General features: G+C 33.4%; 1 protein-coding gene across 2 annotated transcripts in view; it reads left to right on the forward strand.

Moving 5' to 3' along the window:
* Positions 1-17,437, forward strand: part of LOC136035542 (repulsive guidance molecule A-like) — a 53,989-nt gene extending 36,552 nt beyond the window's left edge. For both annotated transcript variants that reach the window (XM_065717394.1, XM_065717393.1), the window contains exons 2-4: positions 8,265-8,414; positions 9,724-10,223; positions 14,433-17,437. In XM_065717394.1, the coding sequence (XP_065573466.1) occupies positions 8,339-8,414; positions 9,724-10,223; positions 14,433-15,089 (1,233 nt within the window). In that variant the 5' untranslated portion in view covers positions 8,265-8,338 and the 3' untranslated portion in view covers positions 15,090-17,437. The remainder of the gene's footprint in view (positions 1-8,264; positions 8,415-9,723; positions 10,224-14,432) is intronic.
* Positions 17,438-19,116: the final 1,679 nt, after the last annotated feature.

Here is a 19,116-nt window from a genome sequence, read left to right on the forward strand (position 1 = left end):
AGGCCTCATTCAAGTAATGATCTATATTAATTACTAATGTAGGAAAACAGTCTTCCTTTTCTCCTTCTGTCGTCCTTTTTTTATGTGTTTGTGCTGCTGCATTGGTGATTTCTGTTTTCACTATATATATATATATATATATATATATATATATATATATATATATATATATATATATATATATATATATATATATATATATATGTATATATATATATATATATATATATATATATATATATATATATATATATATATATATATATATATATATATATATATATATATATATATATATATATATATATATATATATATATATATATATATATATATATATATATATATATATATATATATATATATATATATATATATATATATATATATATATATATATATATATATATACGCATGTTAAAAAGGTTAAAAATAACTAAAACTCACAGAATTTATAAGGGGACCAACCAAACAAAAGAACAAAGACAATTAATTTTTGTAACAAAAAAAAAAAACGAAACAATTTAGCATAAAAAGAAAGTTGAATATTTGTAAGATTGGATGTCGATGCTTGATTAGATACTATCAAAGATAACAAATTTAAATTCACCGAATTACCATTAATTACTTTCATATAGCTGTGATTGGTATCCTGAAATGCATAAATTCTACTAAGAAATCTCAGTTTCCAATGGAATCCTGTTATATGGTGGTGCATTTTGCTACTGAACGTACAGCCATGCCAATTTACAATTACGCTTCACATGAAATAAAATTGAAAGCTGAATTTTAGTTCCTTTGACTTATGTTAGAGATTATCCGTTTGTTCCCAGACATTCTGCATATTGCACCGCCATAGGCACACTTCACGGTTGACACAGCAATCGTGGTGCGTGCTACGTGTACGTACGGTGTTTGAAAATGGATAGTCCTTTGGACTTGAGTGTAGTATTGACTAAGTGCGTAGTTATCCATAAGGAGAGAGCTGTCCCTAAGTTTTTCCTTGGGAAACCAGAGACTGTTGATTTTAAAACATGGGGAATGTGGTAACACCATAGCGACTATGAAAGGTAGAGAGCAGTTTTGGACTGTAATAGAATAGGGGCTGATTGGAACAATTGTACCCTACCTTTGATTTTTTTTTTTTATGAAAAATACTTTTTGAAGGTGTTTTCTATTGAAAGGCGCGATTGTTTCGTATTTTCATTTAGAAACATTTTTTTTTTTATTGGGGAGAAATCGAAAAAAAAGAAGAAAATTTTCCCTAAATTTTGAAAATAAGTTTTGTCTCCCCTCCCCTATATTTACGTGAATTATCACACCTATTGACTAGCCTGAATCATGTTATATTGGACCAAAAATTACTTGTTTTTAATGTTTTCACGGTCTTTGCAAGGTAAAATCGCGCACATACACAAAAACTAACACCCGAGAAAATACTATCATCATTTTAATTGAATCGGATGGTAAATTCGAAATTCAGAAAAATGAATCCAAGATAGAAATGCGAAATTACAAAAAGAAAGTCGTAATTAACTGTTGTATGCTTTTAGTTTAAATGCTCCTGTCCTTCAACGTTTGTACATCTGCTTCCTATTTTTGCTCACGTGTTTAATTTTTACTTTAAACTCGAGGCTGCCGACTACAGAAAGGTAATATATGAATTGGGAACTATAAAAAGTTCATTGCAGGTTCCATCAATCATTCTCTGCTTTAAATCCTGATTGATAATCCTGATTGATATTAGCATCAATTTGTCAAAAGCTACCTTAGTGGAATTTTGCAATTAATAAGGCTCAGCAAGGAATCCGTGACTGAAAATAGTATCTCACTGACATTCCATCATAAAATAATAACAAAAATGAATATAGCGAAAAGGGTAGTATCGCTCTTCAATCCTTTTTTGGTAAAGGGTTGTTCCCTTCCCCTGGGGACTGTTGGGGTTTAAGTCGTCCTCAGAGACATAGTTTTTAGATCTTTCGACTATAATGAACAAAATGGCTATCTCAGAATTTTGATCCGGTGAATTTGGGGGAAAATGAGCGTGGGAGGGGGTCTGGTCCCCTACAATTTTTTGGTCACTTAAAAAGAGCGCTAGACCTTTTAATTTTCGTTCGAATGAGCTTTCTCGTGACATTCTAGGACTATTGGGTCGATACGATTGCCCCTGAAATAAAAAAAAAAAAATAATAATAAATAAACACGCATTCGTGATCTTTCTTCTGGCACAGAATACAAAATTCCACATTTTTGCAGATAGGAGCTTGAAACCTCTTCATTAGGGTTCTCTGAGACGCTGAATCTGATGGTTTGATTTAATTAAGATTACATGACTTTTAGGGGGTGTTTCCCCCTTTTTGAAAATAAGGCAAATTTTCCCAGGCTCGTAACTTTTGATGGGAACACTAAACTTAATGAAACTTATATATTTAAAGTCAGCATAAAAATTCAGTTCTTTTGAAGTATCTATTTGTATCAAAATTTCGTTGTTTAGAGTTTCGGTTACTATTGAGCCGGGTCGCTCCTTACTTGCAGTACACAAATGAAGATTGCAAAAAGGGTAGTATCGCTCTTCAACCCTTTTTTGGTAAAGGTCTAGAATAGCGGCTATTCGGAAGGAGGCATGCTAAAACAAAAAGAGAGACATATTAGATTGCTAATTTTATGTTCATTCTTATGGTTTTGTTTGGGTTTTTGACAGTTGTTCCCCTATCCCCCTCTAATGGTCTCATATAGCCCTAAAAGAAGTTACTGTATAATATGCACCAAGTGTCAATGAATCGTATCAGATCTTTATGGAGGGCTGGGAATGAATTGCCAAAAATGCTAACAGAACCATAAAAATGAACATAAATTAGCAATGTAAAAGTGTCTCTGTTATGTTCGAGCATGTCATCTTTTGAATAGCCGCTATTCTAGACCTTTTTTCTTCTTTTTTTTTTAATATAAAAAAATCAATAGTTGGTGGGAGGGGTATGTTTTTCTTAACCTTAACCTTTTCTTTTTTCTTAAAGCAGTTTAATTTACATTTAGTGTTTTTTACATGTTTTAATTTTGATATTAAAATAAAATCATATCCTACGACCATATCTAACTATATCCTTATATTCACATAATATAAGAATTTTATTCAACCGTAAAAATGAACATAAATTAGAATAGTCGCTATTCTAGACCTTTATCTTTTTTTCTTTTTTTTTTAAATATAAAACGCATTTTTTTGCTCAGAGCAAAATGATTATGCTTTACGGTCTTTACAAATGAATTTGTTTAGAGGGTAGGAGTTAGCTTAAGAGTGTATGGACAAAGTGGAGAGTATGAGAAATTTTGGGTAAAACCATAAAAAGTTTGTGATTTTCGAGGGGTGGGGCACGAACCTTGGCTCCCTATCCCCTGTTTGTGTGTCCGTCTTGCGACATCTGTAAGGAAAAAATGTTTGTTTCCAAAATTCAGGTTTTTGAAACTTGAAGTAAGTGCGTATCCAGGATTTTGTGGGAGAGGGGCTTAAAAAACTTCAAAACGCGTCAAAAGTTTGATTATAAGTAATTTTGGGTACTTATAGCGACCAAACTGTGTTTTTGATCTGTAATGAAACGGTTTTCTGTGTCCACTTGGAGATAATCAGCTAAGCCTGAGCGAGATAAAATAGTATGCAGGTGTATTTTAACTAAATATTTAATATACAGAGGTGGTTAGGTTAGGTTTGGTATTTAATATAATGCGTTCTGTGTGGCCTGTTTTCCATAATTATTCGTTGTATTTTCCATAATTTGTTACTAAAGTGTTATATTTTGATCATATTTCGGTATATTTCATTAGGATTAACCTAACTTCACTTCTTTGGCGTGGTCGCTATAACACGTAAGTGCCCACTTTTGTTACGTTTTCATGATTCGGACTTTTTTTTTTGGGGGGGGGGGTGAAGCCACTTACCCTCCCCCCCCTCCTGGATACGGCCTTGACTTTAAGTGACTAACATGTATCCCAGTCTTATGTATATGCTGCCGTGATTCAGGCAAAGGGTGTGCCTCATTCCTTTTTTCTTCGAAAAATTGTCTCACAGTAATAAACGTTTCCCTTAGTGGGTATTAATGCTGTCGTTATATATGCAGAAGGGTTTTTACTTCATAGGAAATATGGACTTCTCGTTACTGAGACAAAAAGAAAATAGTAGGTCTAGCTCAAAGATTATACATTAAAATAATAAGATCTTATAATTACACCCAAATTATTCACACACAGACACACACACACACACACACACACACACACACATATATATATATATATATATATATATATATATATATATATATATATATATATATATATATATATATATATATATATATATATATATATATATATATATATATATATATATATATATATATATATATATATATATATATATATATATACTAGCCTATAAGTTTTACAGATTCTTTTATATGGTACTGCAAAAGAGTCTTTTTGTCTGTATATATATATGTGTGTTTATATAGAAATAGAATAGTGAAACGGATACCAGATTCTAAAAATATAAATTTGGTCAGATTTTGATGTTAACCCAGAGTCAGGCTAAATTTTAGACTGTAAGAATTGGCTAAACCCAGCGAGAGTCTGGCTTATCTTCTTTTCTATCTATATAGGATTCCTAAATGGGTAGAATAATTGGGCTGAAACTTAGCGCATATAAACCTCTGAAAAAGGAAGATCACGAAAGGGGCATGGTAGGAGGGGACTTTTATCGTAGCTGCTTCAGCTGCGAATGCAATTTGAAGCAAACGAGTCCTTTGTCCATGAGGACAGGGGTTCGAGTCCTGATGTCGCTCGTTATTTGGTTTGGAACGCGGGTCAGTGGCGTGATTTTGTAAGCTAAGCCGGAATTGGGCCAGCTGTAAATGGCTACCTGGAGAAATCTGGGGAAGGTAAACAGAAAGGGTGTGCAAAAGCTTAGGCTGGTGGGCCCCCAACTCCCTATTGCACTTCCTGGCTGAAGGGCTATGGAACGGAGGTCAGGACCGCTGGTAGGGACTGTAAATTCCAATGCCGTATTCTTTACCTTACCTTCTCACATTCGATTTAGAGACATATCCGAATTAGTCAAAAGACCGTTCTTCGATAGAAAGGTAGCAAATTATTTATAGTTTCTTTTTTACTATTAAATAAAAAACAAGTTTTCTCAACTGAAAGTAATGAACATCATTAAAAATTAAAACGAATAGAAAATATTACATATATGAGGGGATTCGCTCCCCCGTCAATACCTCGGTCTTTATGCTAAAGTTTGAATTTTGTTCCAATTCTTTAAGTGTGACCCTAAATCACAAAGGCTCTTTAATTAGAATAAATGGCTCTTTTGGAAGTACTAATAAAACTTTAGCGTAAAGAGCAAGGTATTGATAAGTAGGCCATATCCCCTCATATACGTAATAATTTCTGTTTGTTTTACTTTTAGTCCTTACTTTTAGTTGATAAAACTTGTTTTTTTAATCTAATTGCTGATCGTTTTTTAAATAATGCTGGGAAGTCCGGCGCCTCCTTCTTGGAAAATTCTCTTCCTCCATGGAAAGATCCTCCCACGTAACCCCCTCCCCACCCGAAGAAAATCCCCCCTGAAAACGTCTGTATTCTTCCCAATAACCGATACTATATGTAAACAATGGGCAAAGTTCATAACATGCAGCCCTTCCCCAGGAGACTGTGGGGGTTAAGTCATCCTCAAATAATATTTATTAGGTTTTTCGACTATGATGAACAAAATAACTATCTTAAAATTTTGATCGGGTGACTTTTGGAAAAAATGAGTGTGGGAGGGGCGTAGGTACCCTCCAGTTTTTTGATGACCTAAAAAGCGCACTAGAACTTTTGATCTCTCTTCGAATGAGTGCTCTTGCGACATTCTAGGACCAATGGGTCGATATGATCACTCCTGAAAAAAAACACGCATCTATGATGGTTCTTCTGGCAAATGAGCATAAAAATTCGATTGTTTGATGTATCTTTTGGTATAAAAATTCTGTTTTTTAGAGTTTCGGTTACTATTGAGTCGGATTGTTCCTTACTTAAAGTTCGTAACCACGAACTGTTAGATACACATTTGTAGGTATCTCACAATAGTTTTGAGGCCCCTTGTACTTAATTACATAAAAAAAACTAGTTTTTTTAACTGAAAGTAAGGAGCGACATTAAAACTTAAAACGAACAGAAATTACTCCGTATATGAAATGGGTTGTCCCCTCCGCAATCCCTCGCTCTTTACGCTAAAGCTTTTAATTGTTTTAAAAAGCAGAATTGTGGCAAAGAGTCAAACTTTAGCGTAAAGAGCGAGGGATTGCGGAGGGGACAACCCATTTCATATACGGAGTAATTTCTGTTCGTTTTAAGTTTTAATGTCGCTCCTTACTTTCAGTTAAAAAAACTAGTTTTTTTATGTAATTTCTGAACGTTTTTGAATTAATGCATGTTTGATTTTGGCTCTCCACACATAAATTATTAAAATGAAATTTGCATATTAATTCCTTTTTTGGCTAAATGGCTTTCTCTTAGTTTTGATCAGACGATTTTGAGAAATAAGGGATGGGGAAGGAGGCCTAGTTGCCATGCAATTTTTTTCGGTTACATAAAAAGGCAACTATAAATTTTAATTTTTAACGAATTTTTTTATTAGTAAAAAATATACGTAACTTAAGAATTAACTTACGCAACAAACTTTTATATTCTTTAATTTTTATTATGTATATGAGGGGGTTTGTACCCTCGTTAATACCTCGTTCTTTACACTAAATCGTAAGTTTTGTTCCAATTCTATAAGAATGACCCCTGAATCAGAAAGGCCGCAGAATAAATAGTTGAAATTACTAAAAATACTATAGCATAAAGAGCGAGGTATTCATCTCCTCCTAAATACCTCACTCTTTATGCTAAAGTATTTTTAGAACCCCTCATATGAGTAATAATCTCTGTTCGTTTTAAGTTTCAATGCTACTCTTTACTTTCAATTGAAAAAACTTTTCCATGTTTATTTATTCATTGTTTTTTTTATAGTAATTTTAGAAAATTCTGCGCCCTTTTCATTGAATTTCTATTCCCTCATGACATATTTCTCCAAGGAAAGATCCTCCCACATAGCCCCCTCCCCTCATCCCCACCCCAAAACCAAAAAAAAATCCCCTGAAAACGCCTGTACACTTGCCAATAACCATTATTATATGTAAACACTGGTTGAAGTTAGTAACTTGCAGCCCCTCCCACAGGGACTGTGGGGGAGTAAGTCATTCCCAAACACATAGTTATTATGGTTTTTGACTATGCGGAACAAAATGGCTATCTCAAAATTTTGATCTGTTGACTTTGGAGAAACAATGAGCGTGGGAGGGGGCGTAGGTGCCCTCCAATTTTTCTGGTCACTTAAAAAAGGCACTATAATTTTTCATTTCCGTTAGAATGAGCCCTCTACATTCTAGGACCACTTGGTCGATACGATGACCCCTGGGAAAAAACAAAAACAAACAAATAAACACGCACCCGTGATTTGTCTTCTGGCAAAAAATACGAAATTCCACATTTTTGTAGATAGGAGCTTGAAAATTTTGCTATAGGGTTTTCTAATACGCCGAATGCGATGGTGTGATTTTCGTTAAGATTCTGTGACTTTTAGGGGGTGTTTTCCCCTATTTTCTAAAATAAGGCAAATTTTTTCAGGCTCGTAACTTTTGATGACAAAGACTAAATTTGATGAAACTTATATATTTAAAATCAGCATGAAAATATGATTCTTTTGATGTATATTTTAGCATCAAAATTCCGTTTTCTAGAGTTTCGTTTACTATTGAGCCGGGTCGCTCCTTACTACAGTTCGTTACCACGAACTGTTTGATGATATGTTTCAGATTCAAATTATGTTTCAGTAACAAAAATTTAATAAAAAATTAAATGTTTAGATAAAAACAATAAGTTTTTGAAATTTCCACTTTTTTCACCGTCAACACCAGTATTTTGCTTTTTCTTTTCCTTAAACCAAATTGGGAGAGTTAAAGAAAACTTTTTTTTAGAAAGTTCTTTGGAATACACATGTTTGACCAGAACTTCGAGCATAAACACATTTTTCTGTCTTTCCTTAATTGTTTGTTCAAGCAGAATAATTATTTGTTCATTGTACGTTACATTATATGCCATGCGTTTCATAAGTGATTGTTTCAAAAGCTTATGAGTATTTAAAATTTGTTTTTGAATGTTAAACGTATTTCTATTTATTTTAGTGTAATTGATGCTTTGTGTACCAGGACTGTTATTAGTGAAGAAGAAAATGTCATTTGCACCATGAAATTTGACAATGATTAAAGGCCTGGGGAGCTGTATGGTGACCGGTCGGTCCTACTATAGGATTTTCACAATTGCTATCTATCTAAGTAAGTTTTTTTTTTAACGTTTTCTTGTTAGACTATTACAATTTCAAACACTATCATCTGAAGAATTGAATATTTGTCCTTAAAAGAGAGCTTGTTCTCCTTTTTGTGGTTAAGAGCGTATCTGCAGACAGGGGATGGTCAGGTTCCCAGGATTGGTTCGAAGAAACTTCATAGGCCTACCTTCATTGGAAGGGTTCCTGGTATCAACCCCCCTCCCCTTTCAAGACTAGACCTGTTTTCATTTATGATTAATAGTTTAGCCATTCTATCACATATTATGGACACAAAATAAACACTGTCTTTTGTTAGAGTTGTCTGCATACACATATTTATACAATTTATGCATTTATTATTTATCTGTTATTAACAGATAAAAGTTCAAATAGGGGCAAGTCTTTTTATTAGATAGTGAAACAAGATACTTGACCTGGAATTAATTATTTTGTTCTATATAAATATCGTTAGTATAATTGTGATACTTTATTTTTAATGCTGATAACGATTGTATAATTGAGATATTCAGAGCTTTTGTATTTGTTTTCATTGTCTAATAAAAGGACTTGTCGCTATTTGAGCTTTTATTTGTTCGTCATCGAAAGGCAGTGTGGTCTTTTTTATATATTATATATTTACTTACATACATTAATTTATTATTATTTATATCAGTATTTATTATATAATGTATCAATTTATTACTTATTTATATTATTACTATTTATTTATCTTCCATTGTCTTGAAGACAAACTTTTTTAAATACTATTTGAAAAATTTCTAAAAAAAAAATGGAATTTCTAAAAAAATGTGAATTAAATTTCTAAAAAAATGGAAGCTGTCAGAAAGTTTAAAAGAATTTAATGTGTCAGGGGTCTGAGAACTCGGTTCATGTTTCATTATTTAGAAATAAAGCGGAAATATTGTTTTATTCCTTGGATGCATTCAATGGTATAAAATTTTTCCTTAGGTTTCTCTCTTCTTTTTATCTAGAGCAAATTAACTATTCAAAGTACACGAAAACTTTTATGCATTCTGTAAAACACGTGCTGTAAATATGATCTTTTTGTTACCAGGTGTCAATATAAATTTTTGTGAGAAACAAGGGTGTTCATGCGTAGTTCAATGAATACGTTTCTCAAAATTGAAATTTTTGTATGTAAGCGTTATGTGACACTCCTCTCTCTGTCATCATTCATCATTCATCCCTCTTGAGTTTTAATTTAACAGCTATATATTTTAACTCCTTTTATTAAGTTAAACCTTTATTTATACAAAGGGGTAATATTTTTTTTTCTTATTTAATTTATGTTCTAGGCCAAATTCTAACCCTAGTTGTTGCAAACTGTCGTCGCCTTGAAATTTGCACTCATATTTATCAAACAAACCTCAAAGGTGGCGAAATTCAACGTGGCCCAACCCCTCAGTACTGCAGTATTCTAAGAACATACCATAAGTGTTTAAAAGGAACAGGAAGGGCCTGCCGAGGGGACCTACAGTACCACACAATGCAGTCATTAACTGACCAATGGTTGAGTGAATTTGAATGTGATAATGTAATTGAAGAGGAGCCACGTAGCTTGGAGCCAATACTGCCAGCCCATTTGAACCCTGTGGAACAAGTGTGCCATTGGGAGGGGAGTGATAAAACTGTGTTTTGCTCTGTGTTTGGAGATCCCCATGTAATTACGTTTGATAGGAGATTTCAAACATGTTCATCTATTGGGGCCTGGCCTTTAGTAGATAATCAATACTTGGCTGTATCTGTTACAAATGAACCACTTGTTCCAGGATCTCCAGCTTCTGCCATTTCGAAGGTAGGTTTGTTTTCTGAAAATATAATTCAGCTCTATATTCTAGGTCTGACTCAGGGTGCCCTAGTCTTTATTTTATGCCATAACCCTTTTTAAACTCTTAACACGACCTGCTTCATTAAAAAAAAAAAAAAAAAACACATGAAGAATTCGCAAATACAATATTGTTTCACGTGCACTTCATATTTTCTAGAAAAAGGATAAAAATGGGAATTCTGCAGCTTTTTCAGTCTAGCTTGTCTAAAGTTGCGAGTCATATGTTCCGCGAGTCATATTGTCTAAAGTTCCGCAACAATTAATTGGTCACTGTAGCTATTGAGGGTTCCGACCGTTGATTTTTGAATTAAAATGGAATAGTTGTGGGCATCAAGTCTTGGCTAATTGTAGAAAAAGCCAAGACAGATAGTCGAATTGAGTGAGAAGAAAAACTTGGCTTTAATCCCCCCCCCTTCATTGCCGTTGTTACCATCTCTCACTTATGCTACACCTCTCACGCATGTCACTCCACATTGCTGAACTAGAGGCAACCTGTTGAGGGTCTAACATGTTGATTACGCTGGGTTCTTCCATTATAATGGAAAATCTTCATTATAACGGAAAATTTTCCTCTCGTGTATGTCACTCCACAATGCCGAACTAGAGTCAACCTGTTGACTTTGGTTCACAGGATGGTCTTCCTTTTCTGTCAAACTTTTTTCTACTGTGAAGAAACACCCTGGGCTTTAACTATTCCACTTTTACATCTTTCCTCGAACCACCATCAAGGCTACTCAGTAAGTGAAGCTGCCCGCTTAATTAATCTTCTTGTTACCCAATATCACCTCTTATGCTTCATTTATTCATGATCTAAGGAACTTAGTCCCCTAATCAGTAACTTTCAAACTTATCCTTGCATTCTAAGCTTTTAAAACCTACAAAAATTCACACATTTGGCTAGTATTTTTATCTAAGACTCTGGGTATGATCTAAGTCAAGGATTGCTGTGCCCATTTGATTCCTTGCTCTCCCATAGCCTTTGCCATATTCCTTAAAACAAAGTCCATGAAAATAATCCATATAAACTCTGATAGGACACAACTCTAATTGACAAACAAACACAAAGTAGAAACAATAGGGAAAATCTTTTCAAAACAATGGAAATCAATTCAGTGTATATTCCGGCCCTATGTTCAAGGGTAGTCTTCAGCACAATACAAGAAAGAAAGAAAAAATATATTTATCAACTTACATTAAAATGTGAGAATTAAAACTAATAATATTTAGAAAAAAAAAACTTTTAGAGCCTGAGTCCTGGTTGAACTTCATTGAAGTAAGGATGCTAGGGCTGTTTTTAAAAAGTTTTTTCTTCTCGTATCTTTTTTTCTTTCTTGTATTGTGCTGAAAACGGCCCTTGGACATAGGGCCGAAATATCCACTGAATTGATTTCCACTGTCTTGAAAAGATTTTCCCTATTGTTTCTATTTTGTTTGTTATGGAAAGGCAGCATGGTCTTCGTCGCTATTAACTCTGATTGACTTTTAATTCAACACCAAAATAGCAACTAATCTCCCTTCCTACTGTGGAGCAATGGTTGCTAGCCTGTGGAGCAGTGGTTGCTAGCCTGTGGAGCAGTGGTTGCTAGCCTGGGCATTAAAATCTTGAAATAAAAATATCAAAATTGCAACCTGTGATCCTATCTATTTGTTCCTGTTACTTTATGTAAAATACATCTAGACTCCATCAGTTTGTTCCGCAGTGGCTTATACTATTATGGCCGATACCTTGCAGTTTTTGGTCATAAATATACAAGTAACAATTTTATTATTAATATCTTCACAACTTTAGCAAGACTTGGAAGTCTCGTTATTAATCATGAGTCCCATTCCCTGCATATGTAACACATCCTTACTGCCTGAAAAAAATTAATTTTGTGTTTTCTAACCCTCGCAGATGGAAACTTCAGTAAGTCCAGTTTAAATTACTAGATTTATCAGTCAAAATGTCACCAAAAGAATTGTTTTTTTAACGTTGTAACGTCGAAGTTGATTTTTCATAATATTTAAACCATTGAAATTGTAATAGCCTTAAACAATCAACAAGTCCAGGTCATTGACAAATACTCATTCTCAAGTCTACAGTTTCGAAGCCGACTTAGAACCAGTCAGCAAAAAGTCCCTGGGACCGATAGCAAAATGGTGGCCTTATGTAATTCTAAACCCATCCTGATCTCTAGAAAACCTATTTCTATACTGTGTCGTTTTCTAGGCTGTAGCCTCGTGGAAATTGAGCCCCTTTTGAAGTTTCTACAACAACTCCTTCAATACGAAGTGACCTGGTCTAAAAAAAAAAATAATAATAATGAATAAATAATACACTGTGCCCACATCGCTCTTTACATAGGCAGCGCTATTGTGCTGCCTATGATAACTTCCCTGATAGATGCCACTCTGCAACGTCACTTCAGCACTGTTTGCAGTCATGGTTCTGACTAGGAAAACTCTAAAAGATCAATTGTGACGCTACTATGAGGCTGCACAAGCAGGATTTCCCTTCTGTGAATGGGTTGGAGGAAGACCCTTATGGCAGAGCAGAGATCCAAAACCATTTCACAATACCAGAATAGTTCCAACTTTTTTACCTATTGTTAGGACACTCTTTCTCCAGGGATATAAACGCTTTTGAGAGGATATAAACGTTCTCTTGTATTTTTTTTTCAATTCACCTTTGCTATCAGATCATAAATTCATGAAAGATGGGATCCATATCTCATTCCCGAGTGCTGTTAAGTTTAAAGTTACCAAAAATGTTTAAATTTAAGGCTCTGTTTTCTTAGCAGAGATGATGACCGAGATTTATGGTCCTTTTGATTCCTAGATTTAAGCTAAATTGACTTGTCGAGTTACTAGAAATTGGCCATAGTCCTGTCAAGCACTGCCATTTTGTTTTGTTCTTTAATATAATAGCTTCTTAATTTTGTAGCCTTAATAACCTTCTTAATTTAAATGTATCATATCTTCTTTGAAAGTAACTAGGGTAAGGTTTTCTTTGGGTGACTTTTTCTTGGAGAACAGTTCCCATGACACAGTGCATGAACTGCTTTGTTACTTCTGGATAGCGTTCCTCGCTGTAGGTACTCTAACAAGTAGCTATGTGGTAGATATTATTTCTTTTCCTTTTTTATTGCTCCTCTTATCCTCTTGTGCATGTAAAGGTTTAAATAAATTGTTATTGTTTCTATTGGCTTGACTTTATCTCATATGTTGATCCTTGGCAATCCTTAGAATTTTTACTTTATGTCTTAACTAGTCTGTGTCTAAGGAAATCGCAATATAAATTGAGGAAATCACAACAATTGCACTTTTTCTACTATTAAAATTTTCTATTATTAAAATTTTTTTAATTTTTTAAAATTAAAATTATTAAAATTTCTATCATAGGACATGGAAATTGACGCTTGATTGTAGTAAGTTGTAGAGTTGTACTAAGTCGACATAATAAGGATAATAACAAATCAATGGATACCACTAATCTTTTTCTTCTTCTTTTTTCAAACATTGCCTTAATTTTTTTTACCACTTAATTTTTAAATAAATAAGGACATCTTAATTTTTAAATAAAATAAATTAGTGTTTAAATAAAATTTTTTAAAAAATAAGGACACCACTTAATTTTTTCGAACATTGCAGCAAAGGATGTATAAAAAGTATATACAGCAAAGGAGGTTGTTGATGAGACTGTAAAGATATGTTTAAAGTCAGAATCTCTATGAGATTCAGAACTTAAAGCTAAATATCACTTCCCAGAGTAATTTAAATCCAAATCTTAGTAGAGGGAGGGGGACAGGTTTTATTCTCTAAGGAGGGGAGGAAAAACAAATATACCTTGTCAAGACATTTCTAATAAGGATAAAACAGATTGAATAGCGCCAATAAACTTTTAACTTAAACATCATGTCTTTAAAAATTTTGCTTTGTTGTTCAATTAAAAGAAGAGATTGCATTAAAAAGGACACTTAAATGTTTTTCATAATTTGTACTCTTACAATGTGCATTTTTTATTATTCACTATTAGGTAGATGAATAGATTTATGTAGCAATTCGATAACACATTTGAAACAGTCTTAAGCAAAAAATCATAATATACTTTATCTACATCAGGGCAATATGGCCGGGAGTGCAGGGAAGAAAAAATCACTCATATATACGCTTGTAATTGCATCTTCTCTTTTCCAGGTTACAGTGATATTAAAATCGACGTCGGATTGTAGTCCTGAGAGGACATATGAAGCAAGCATTGATTATTTGCCTAACATGTTCATAGATGGCTCTGATGCAGCAGGCGAAGGCGAAATAATCAAAGTCGTTGAGCATGATCCTGGTCGTTTCGTTGAAATAACTGCTCGTCACTTAGCCATTGTTGTCTACATCCGACAAATCGGCCGACATCTTTCAATAGCTATAAGTATGCCAAGTGACTTGTTAGAAACTGGAGTTGAAGGTTTATACCTCTGCTCCCAGGGTTGTCCTACCTCTCAGAGGTTAGATCAGAGGAGGAATGAAGTGTTTAGATTACCTCGTGAAGCTGCATTTGCAGCATGTAGAGACTATAATGTTACAGATGTCTTTCTTGATGCCTGTGTTTTTGATGTGTCAACAACTAATGATGCTATGTTCACACTTGTGGCGAAAGTAGCGCAAAGTGATTATATGCAGTTAAGTAATAATGAGCTTATTAAGGGTAGAACTAGCCTTCTTCCTCGGCTAAAAAATAAAGTGGATAGAGACGTGGCATATAGCTCAGTTGAATATAGTGGACCTGGGAGGCCATTGATGTTTTTTTGTGTGTTTATCACGTTCATTATTAATAGTATATACTGTGTTTATTTCTAAGAGTTCTATTTAATGGATATTCGAAATAATTACTGAAAATAATGTCCTTTTTTATTGGATCCTCTATAATCATAGTTTTAAACATTTTTCAGTGTCAAAAGTAAGAATGTGTCAGGGCTTAGCACTGATACAACCTAATTCAAACTAGGGGCAGAGGGGCTAACACTAAATCTTCATAAATAAGTAGATAAAAATTGTGTTTTTGAACACAAATATTAACTAGATAATAGCTGCCACAGGTTATTTGATTACACCTTTCAATTGTTTGTGTTTAAATTTTTGTAGATGGTTCAAATTCTATAGAGTAGTAACATAATCCCTATAATTATGCTATAAGAGTTGTTCCATAGGTTTGTTTCCGTTTTTTTTAGCTCTCAAAGTTCTTTTTTGGAAATCTAAAAATTAACATTGCTGTTGTTTACAGGTATTTTTTTTTTCTGATAAATGCAATCTTGGAAAGATGAAAAATAATTCCTTTGTGCTAGAATTAAAGCCTTTATTTCCCCCCGCCCTCAAGCCCAAGTTGTATAAGTCATATTATTGTGATTGCTGAAGGGAGTGAAATAAGCTTTTTAAGTTTTTAAGGAACCATTTTGAAATTAATTCAAAACTCGTCTGTAAAACAAAAAAGGATGAAGCTTAAAAAAGAAACCCCCCAAAAATCGATACATTAAAAATAAATGAAATAAGAATTTCAAATGTACTATTATAATTTTTTTAGGATCAGAAATTATCCTTTCATCTTCCTCAGGGATGACTACAGGAGTGAAAACCTTGAATTTGGCCTCGGAGGATAAATTTTAGGAGACAGGATTGATTGATTCGTCTGACTTGACTATGCCACAGAATTACCGCAGCTGAATTGTTGCTATCGTCATATTATCATTCCCCCCCACAAACCCAAGTTGTATAAGTTATATTATTGTGATTGCTTAGGGGAGTGAAATAAGCTTTTAAGTTTTTGTGGAACCAGTTTTAAATTTAACTCAAAACTCGCCTGCAAAATAACAAAAAAAGGATGGGGCTTAAAAAAGAAAAACCCCCAAAATGTGTAATTTAGATAGTTCCGACAACATTAATATATTGTATTCTCATACAAGGCAAGAAAAAAAATCGATACATTTTTTTTTACAGATTTTGTAAAAAAGAAATTGTCGAAGATAATTTTTCTTTTTTTTTGGGGGGGGGGGGGGTAAACTGTGTAAATTCTGTCTATCTGTTCTGTCTGATGCTAGTACATATTTTTGTTAGTTAATAACAATACTCCTTGAGCAAATGTCAGAAAGGGATGCCAAGTAACGCACTCTGTTAAAAACTTATTCCTTTTTTCTGTAATCGCGTCTTTAAGCCAAAAAATGAGCGAAAGTTTAAATTGAACGCGATTGCTTCTCATGTGTTCATGGGTTTAAGCCAAAAAAAAAGCGAAAAGTTAAATCCAACCTGATCGCCTCTCCTTTGCTCATTTGTTTAAGCCAAAAAATGAGCGAAAGGTTAAATTGAACGTGATTGCTTCTCATGTGCTCATGGGTTTAAGCCAGAAAAAGAGCGAAAAGTTAAATTCAATCTGATTGCTTCTCTTATGCTCATGTGTTTAAGCCAAGGGAAAAGTTAAGTCAAACGTGATTGCTCCTCCTGTCTTCATTGCTAAGCCGAAAAAGCCTCCGTGGCTAAGCCGAAAAAATGGGCAAAAAGTTAAATTCAACCTTATTGCTTCTTCTATTGGAATGCTAAGCTAGTAAAGAGAAGATAACATTTTTCAATTACAAGAGTTTAGAGAAATAGTCTCTATTTCTCTGTGGCTGAACTGTAAAGAGAGGCAGTAAAACTTTGAAGTTGAAGAATAAATCTGAAAAGTTAAAAGAAGAAAATTATCATTTTTGCTATTGCATCCTCCAAAGATAAATCTCCTCTAGCCATAATTTTTCCTTTTACTGGTCTTTTCATATCCTATACCTGTGCAGCTAAGACTAGAAAAATAGACTTATGAGAGAGAAAGCAGTTCGATTTTTCTTTCTTTTTCTAGAAAGAGATGATTCTTTGAAAAAACAATAATAAAGAGCCTGAAGCCTATTTTTGGGAACTAGTTTGAGATGTACTATTTGATTTTGGGCATGACAATATATTATTATTGTGGGCTTTATCTCTCTTACCATTAAGAAACATTTTGTATATTAATCGACATAGTGTTTTAGTTTATCGGTCTAGATTTTTATCTTTTTCAGGAGAGTGACACGCGTCTGAGCTTAGTACTTTTTTTCAGTACAAGGAAACATTTTGTGCCATTCGTTATATTTTATTCAATTTTTTGATTGTTATCTAATAAAATAAATGGTTTCCTTATTCGATAATTATGATGATACGTTAGTTTTAGTATAAATACAACTTGGTGAGGTCTGACGGAAATAATTAAGAAGGTTTTGTCAATCTGTTTGTGGTAAGGAGGTGTAAGTAAGGAGCGACTCGGCCCAATAATAATCGTAACGTTACAAATAGAATTTCGATAACATTGGACACATCAGAAGAATTGAATTTTTATGCTGGATCTAAGAATATAAAATTCATTAATTTTAATGTTGCCTATCAACGGCTATGAGCTTGAGAAAGCTTGCCTAATTTTCGAAAAAGGGGGGAAACACCAGCAAAAAGTCAAGAGATCTTAATGAAAACCACACCATCAGATCCTACTTGTCAGAGAACCTTACTATAGAGGCTTCTAGCTCTTCTCTACATAAACGTGGAATTTCGTATTTTTTTGCCAGAAGAAGGATCACCGATGCGTATTTATTTGTTTGCTTGTTTATGTTTGTTATTTTTGTTTCCCCCAAGGGTGATCGCACGAAACCAATCAAACAGTTCGTAGTAACGAACTGTAAGTAAGGAGCGACCGGGCTCAGTAGTAACTGAAACTCTAAAAAACGAATTTTGATGCCAATAGAAACATCAAAAAGAATTGGATTTTTATGCTGATTTTAAATATATAAGTTTCATCAAGTTTAGTCATCAACTACCGATCAAAAGTTACGAAAATGAGAAAATTTGTCTTATTTTGATAAAAAGGGGGAAACGCCCCCTAAACGTCATAGAATCTTAATGAAAATCAAACCATCAGATTCAATGTATCAGAAAACCCTACTGTAGAGGTTCTACAGTAAATTAGTTCTAAAAACTAAAAATAAAAAAAAAATTAAATAAAAATAAAGAACTAAAAAATTTGCTCTACAAATATCGCTAATTTAAGTTACATGGTAGAATCTTCCCGACATCGTTTAAAAAACGATCAGCAATTAAACAAAAAACAATTATTTTCAAATGAAAGTAAGAACCAACATTATAAGGAACAGAAAATATTACGTATATGAGATGGGTTTCCTCTCCTCAGTAGCTCGCTCTTACGCTAAAGTTTATTTTTAAACTTTTAAAAGAGGCTATATTTCTAATTAAATAGCCTTTAATTAATTAGGACATTTAATTAATTAAATAGGACATAAATGAATATCACAGAAACCTATATTTGAAGTTACACGGACTCAAAATAAAGAGAAACAACTGGCTATTCTTGGCTGTTCAAAGTTAGCAATATTTCAATGTTTTCCCCTGAGAATTGGTCCTGGCTTTCAGACATTAAATGTTGAAAATAAATGTTTTCAACGAGAAGTAAGGAGCAATATTAAAATTTAGGATGAACCAAAAGTACTACGTATATGGGGAAATTCCCCCCTTAATACCTCGCCCTTCATGCAAATGTTGTTTAGTATTTTAAAAAAGCTTCTTACTGTAATTAAAAGACCTTGTATTTTATTAGGTCTAATATGCTTATATGCATCTAATATGCTTAAATCATCAACATAATCTAAGTCCTGGAGAGTTTTCCCTCCAAATTTGATTCCTTGGCATTGCCTTTCCTGAGCTCCTTATGGCAAAGTCCATTAAACGGATCCATATAAAGAGTAATAGAACTTATTATTTTTTCGTCTTAAACATTACTTTTGTTTTGTTTTCACTTTAATATTTTTTCAGTTTGTCTCAT

Source organism: Artemia franciscana, chromosome 14 (genome assembly GCF_032884065.1).
Source record: "Artemia franciscana chromosome 14, ASM3288406v1, whole genome shotgun sequence".
In the NCBI taxonomy this organism is placed as follows: Eukaryota; Metazoa; Arthropoda; class Branchiopoda; order Anostraca; family Artemiidae; genus Artemia; species Artemia franciscana.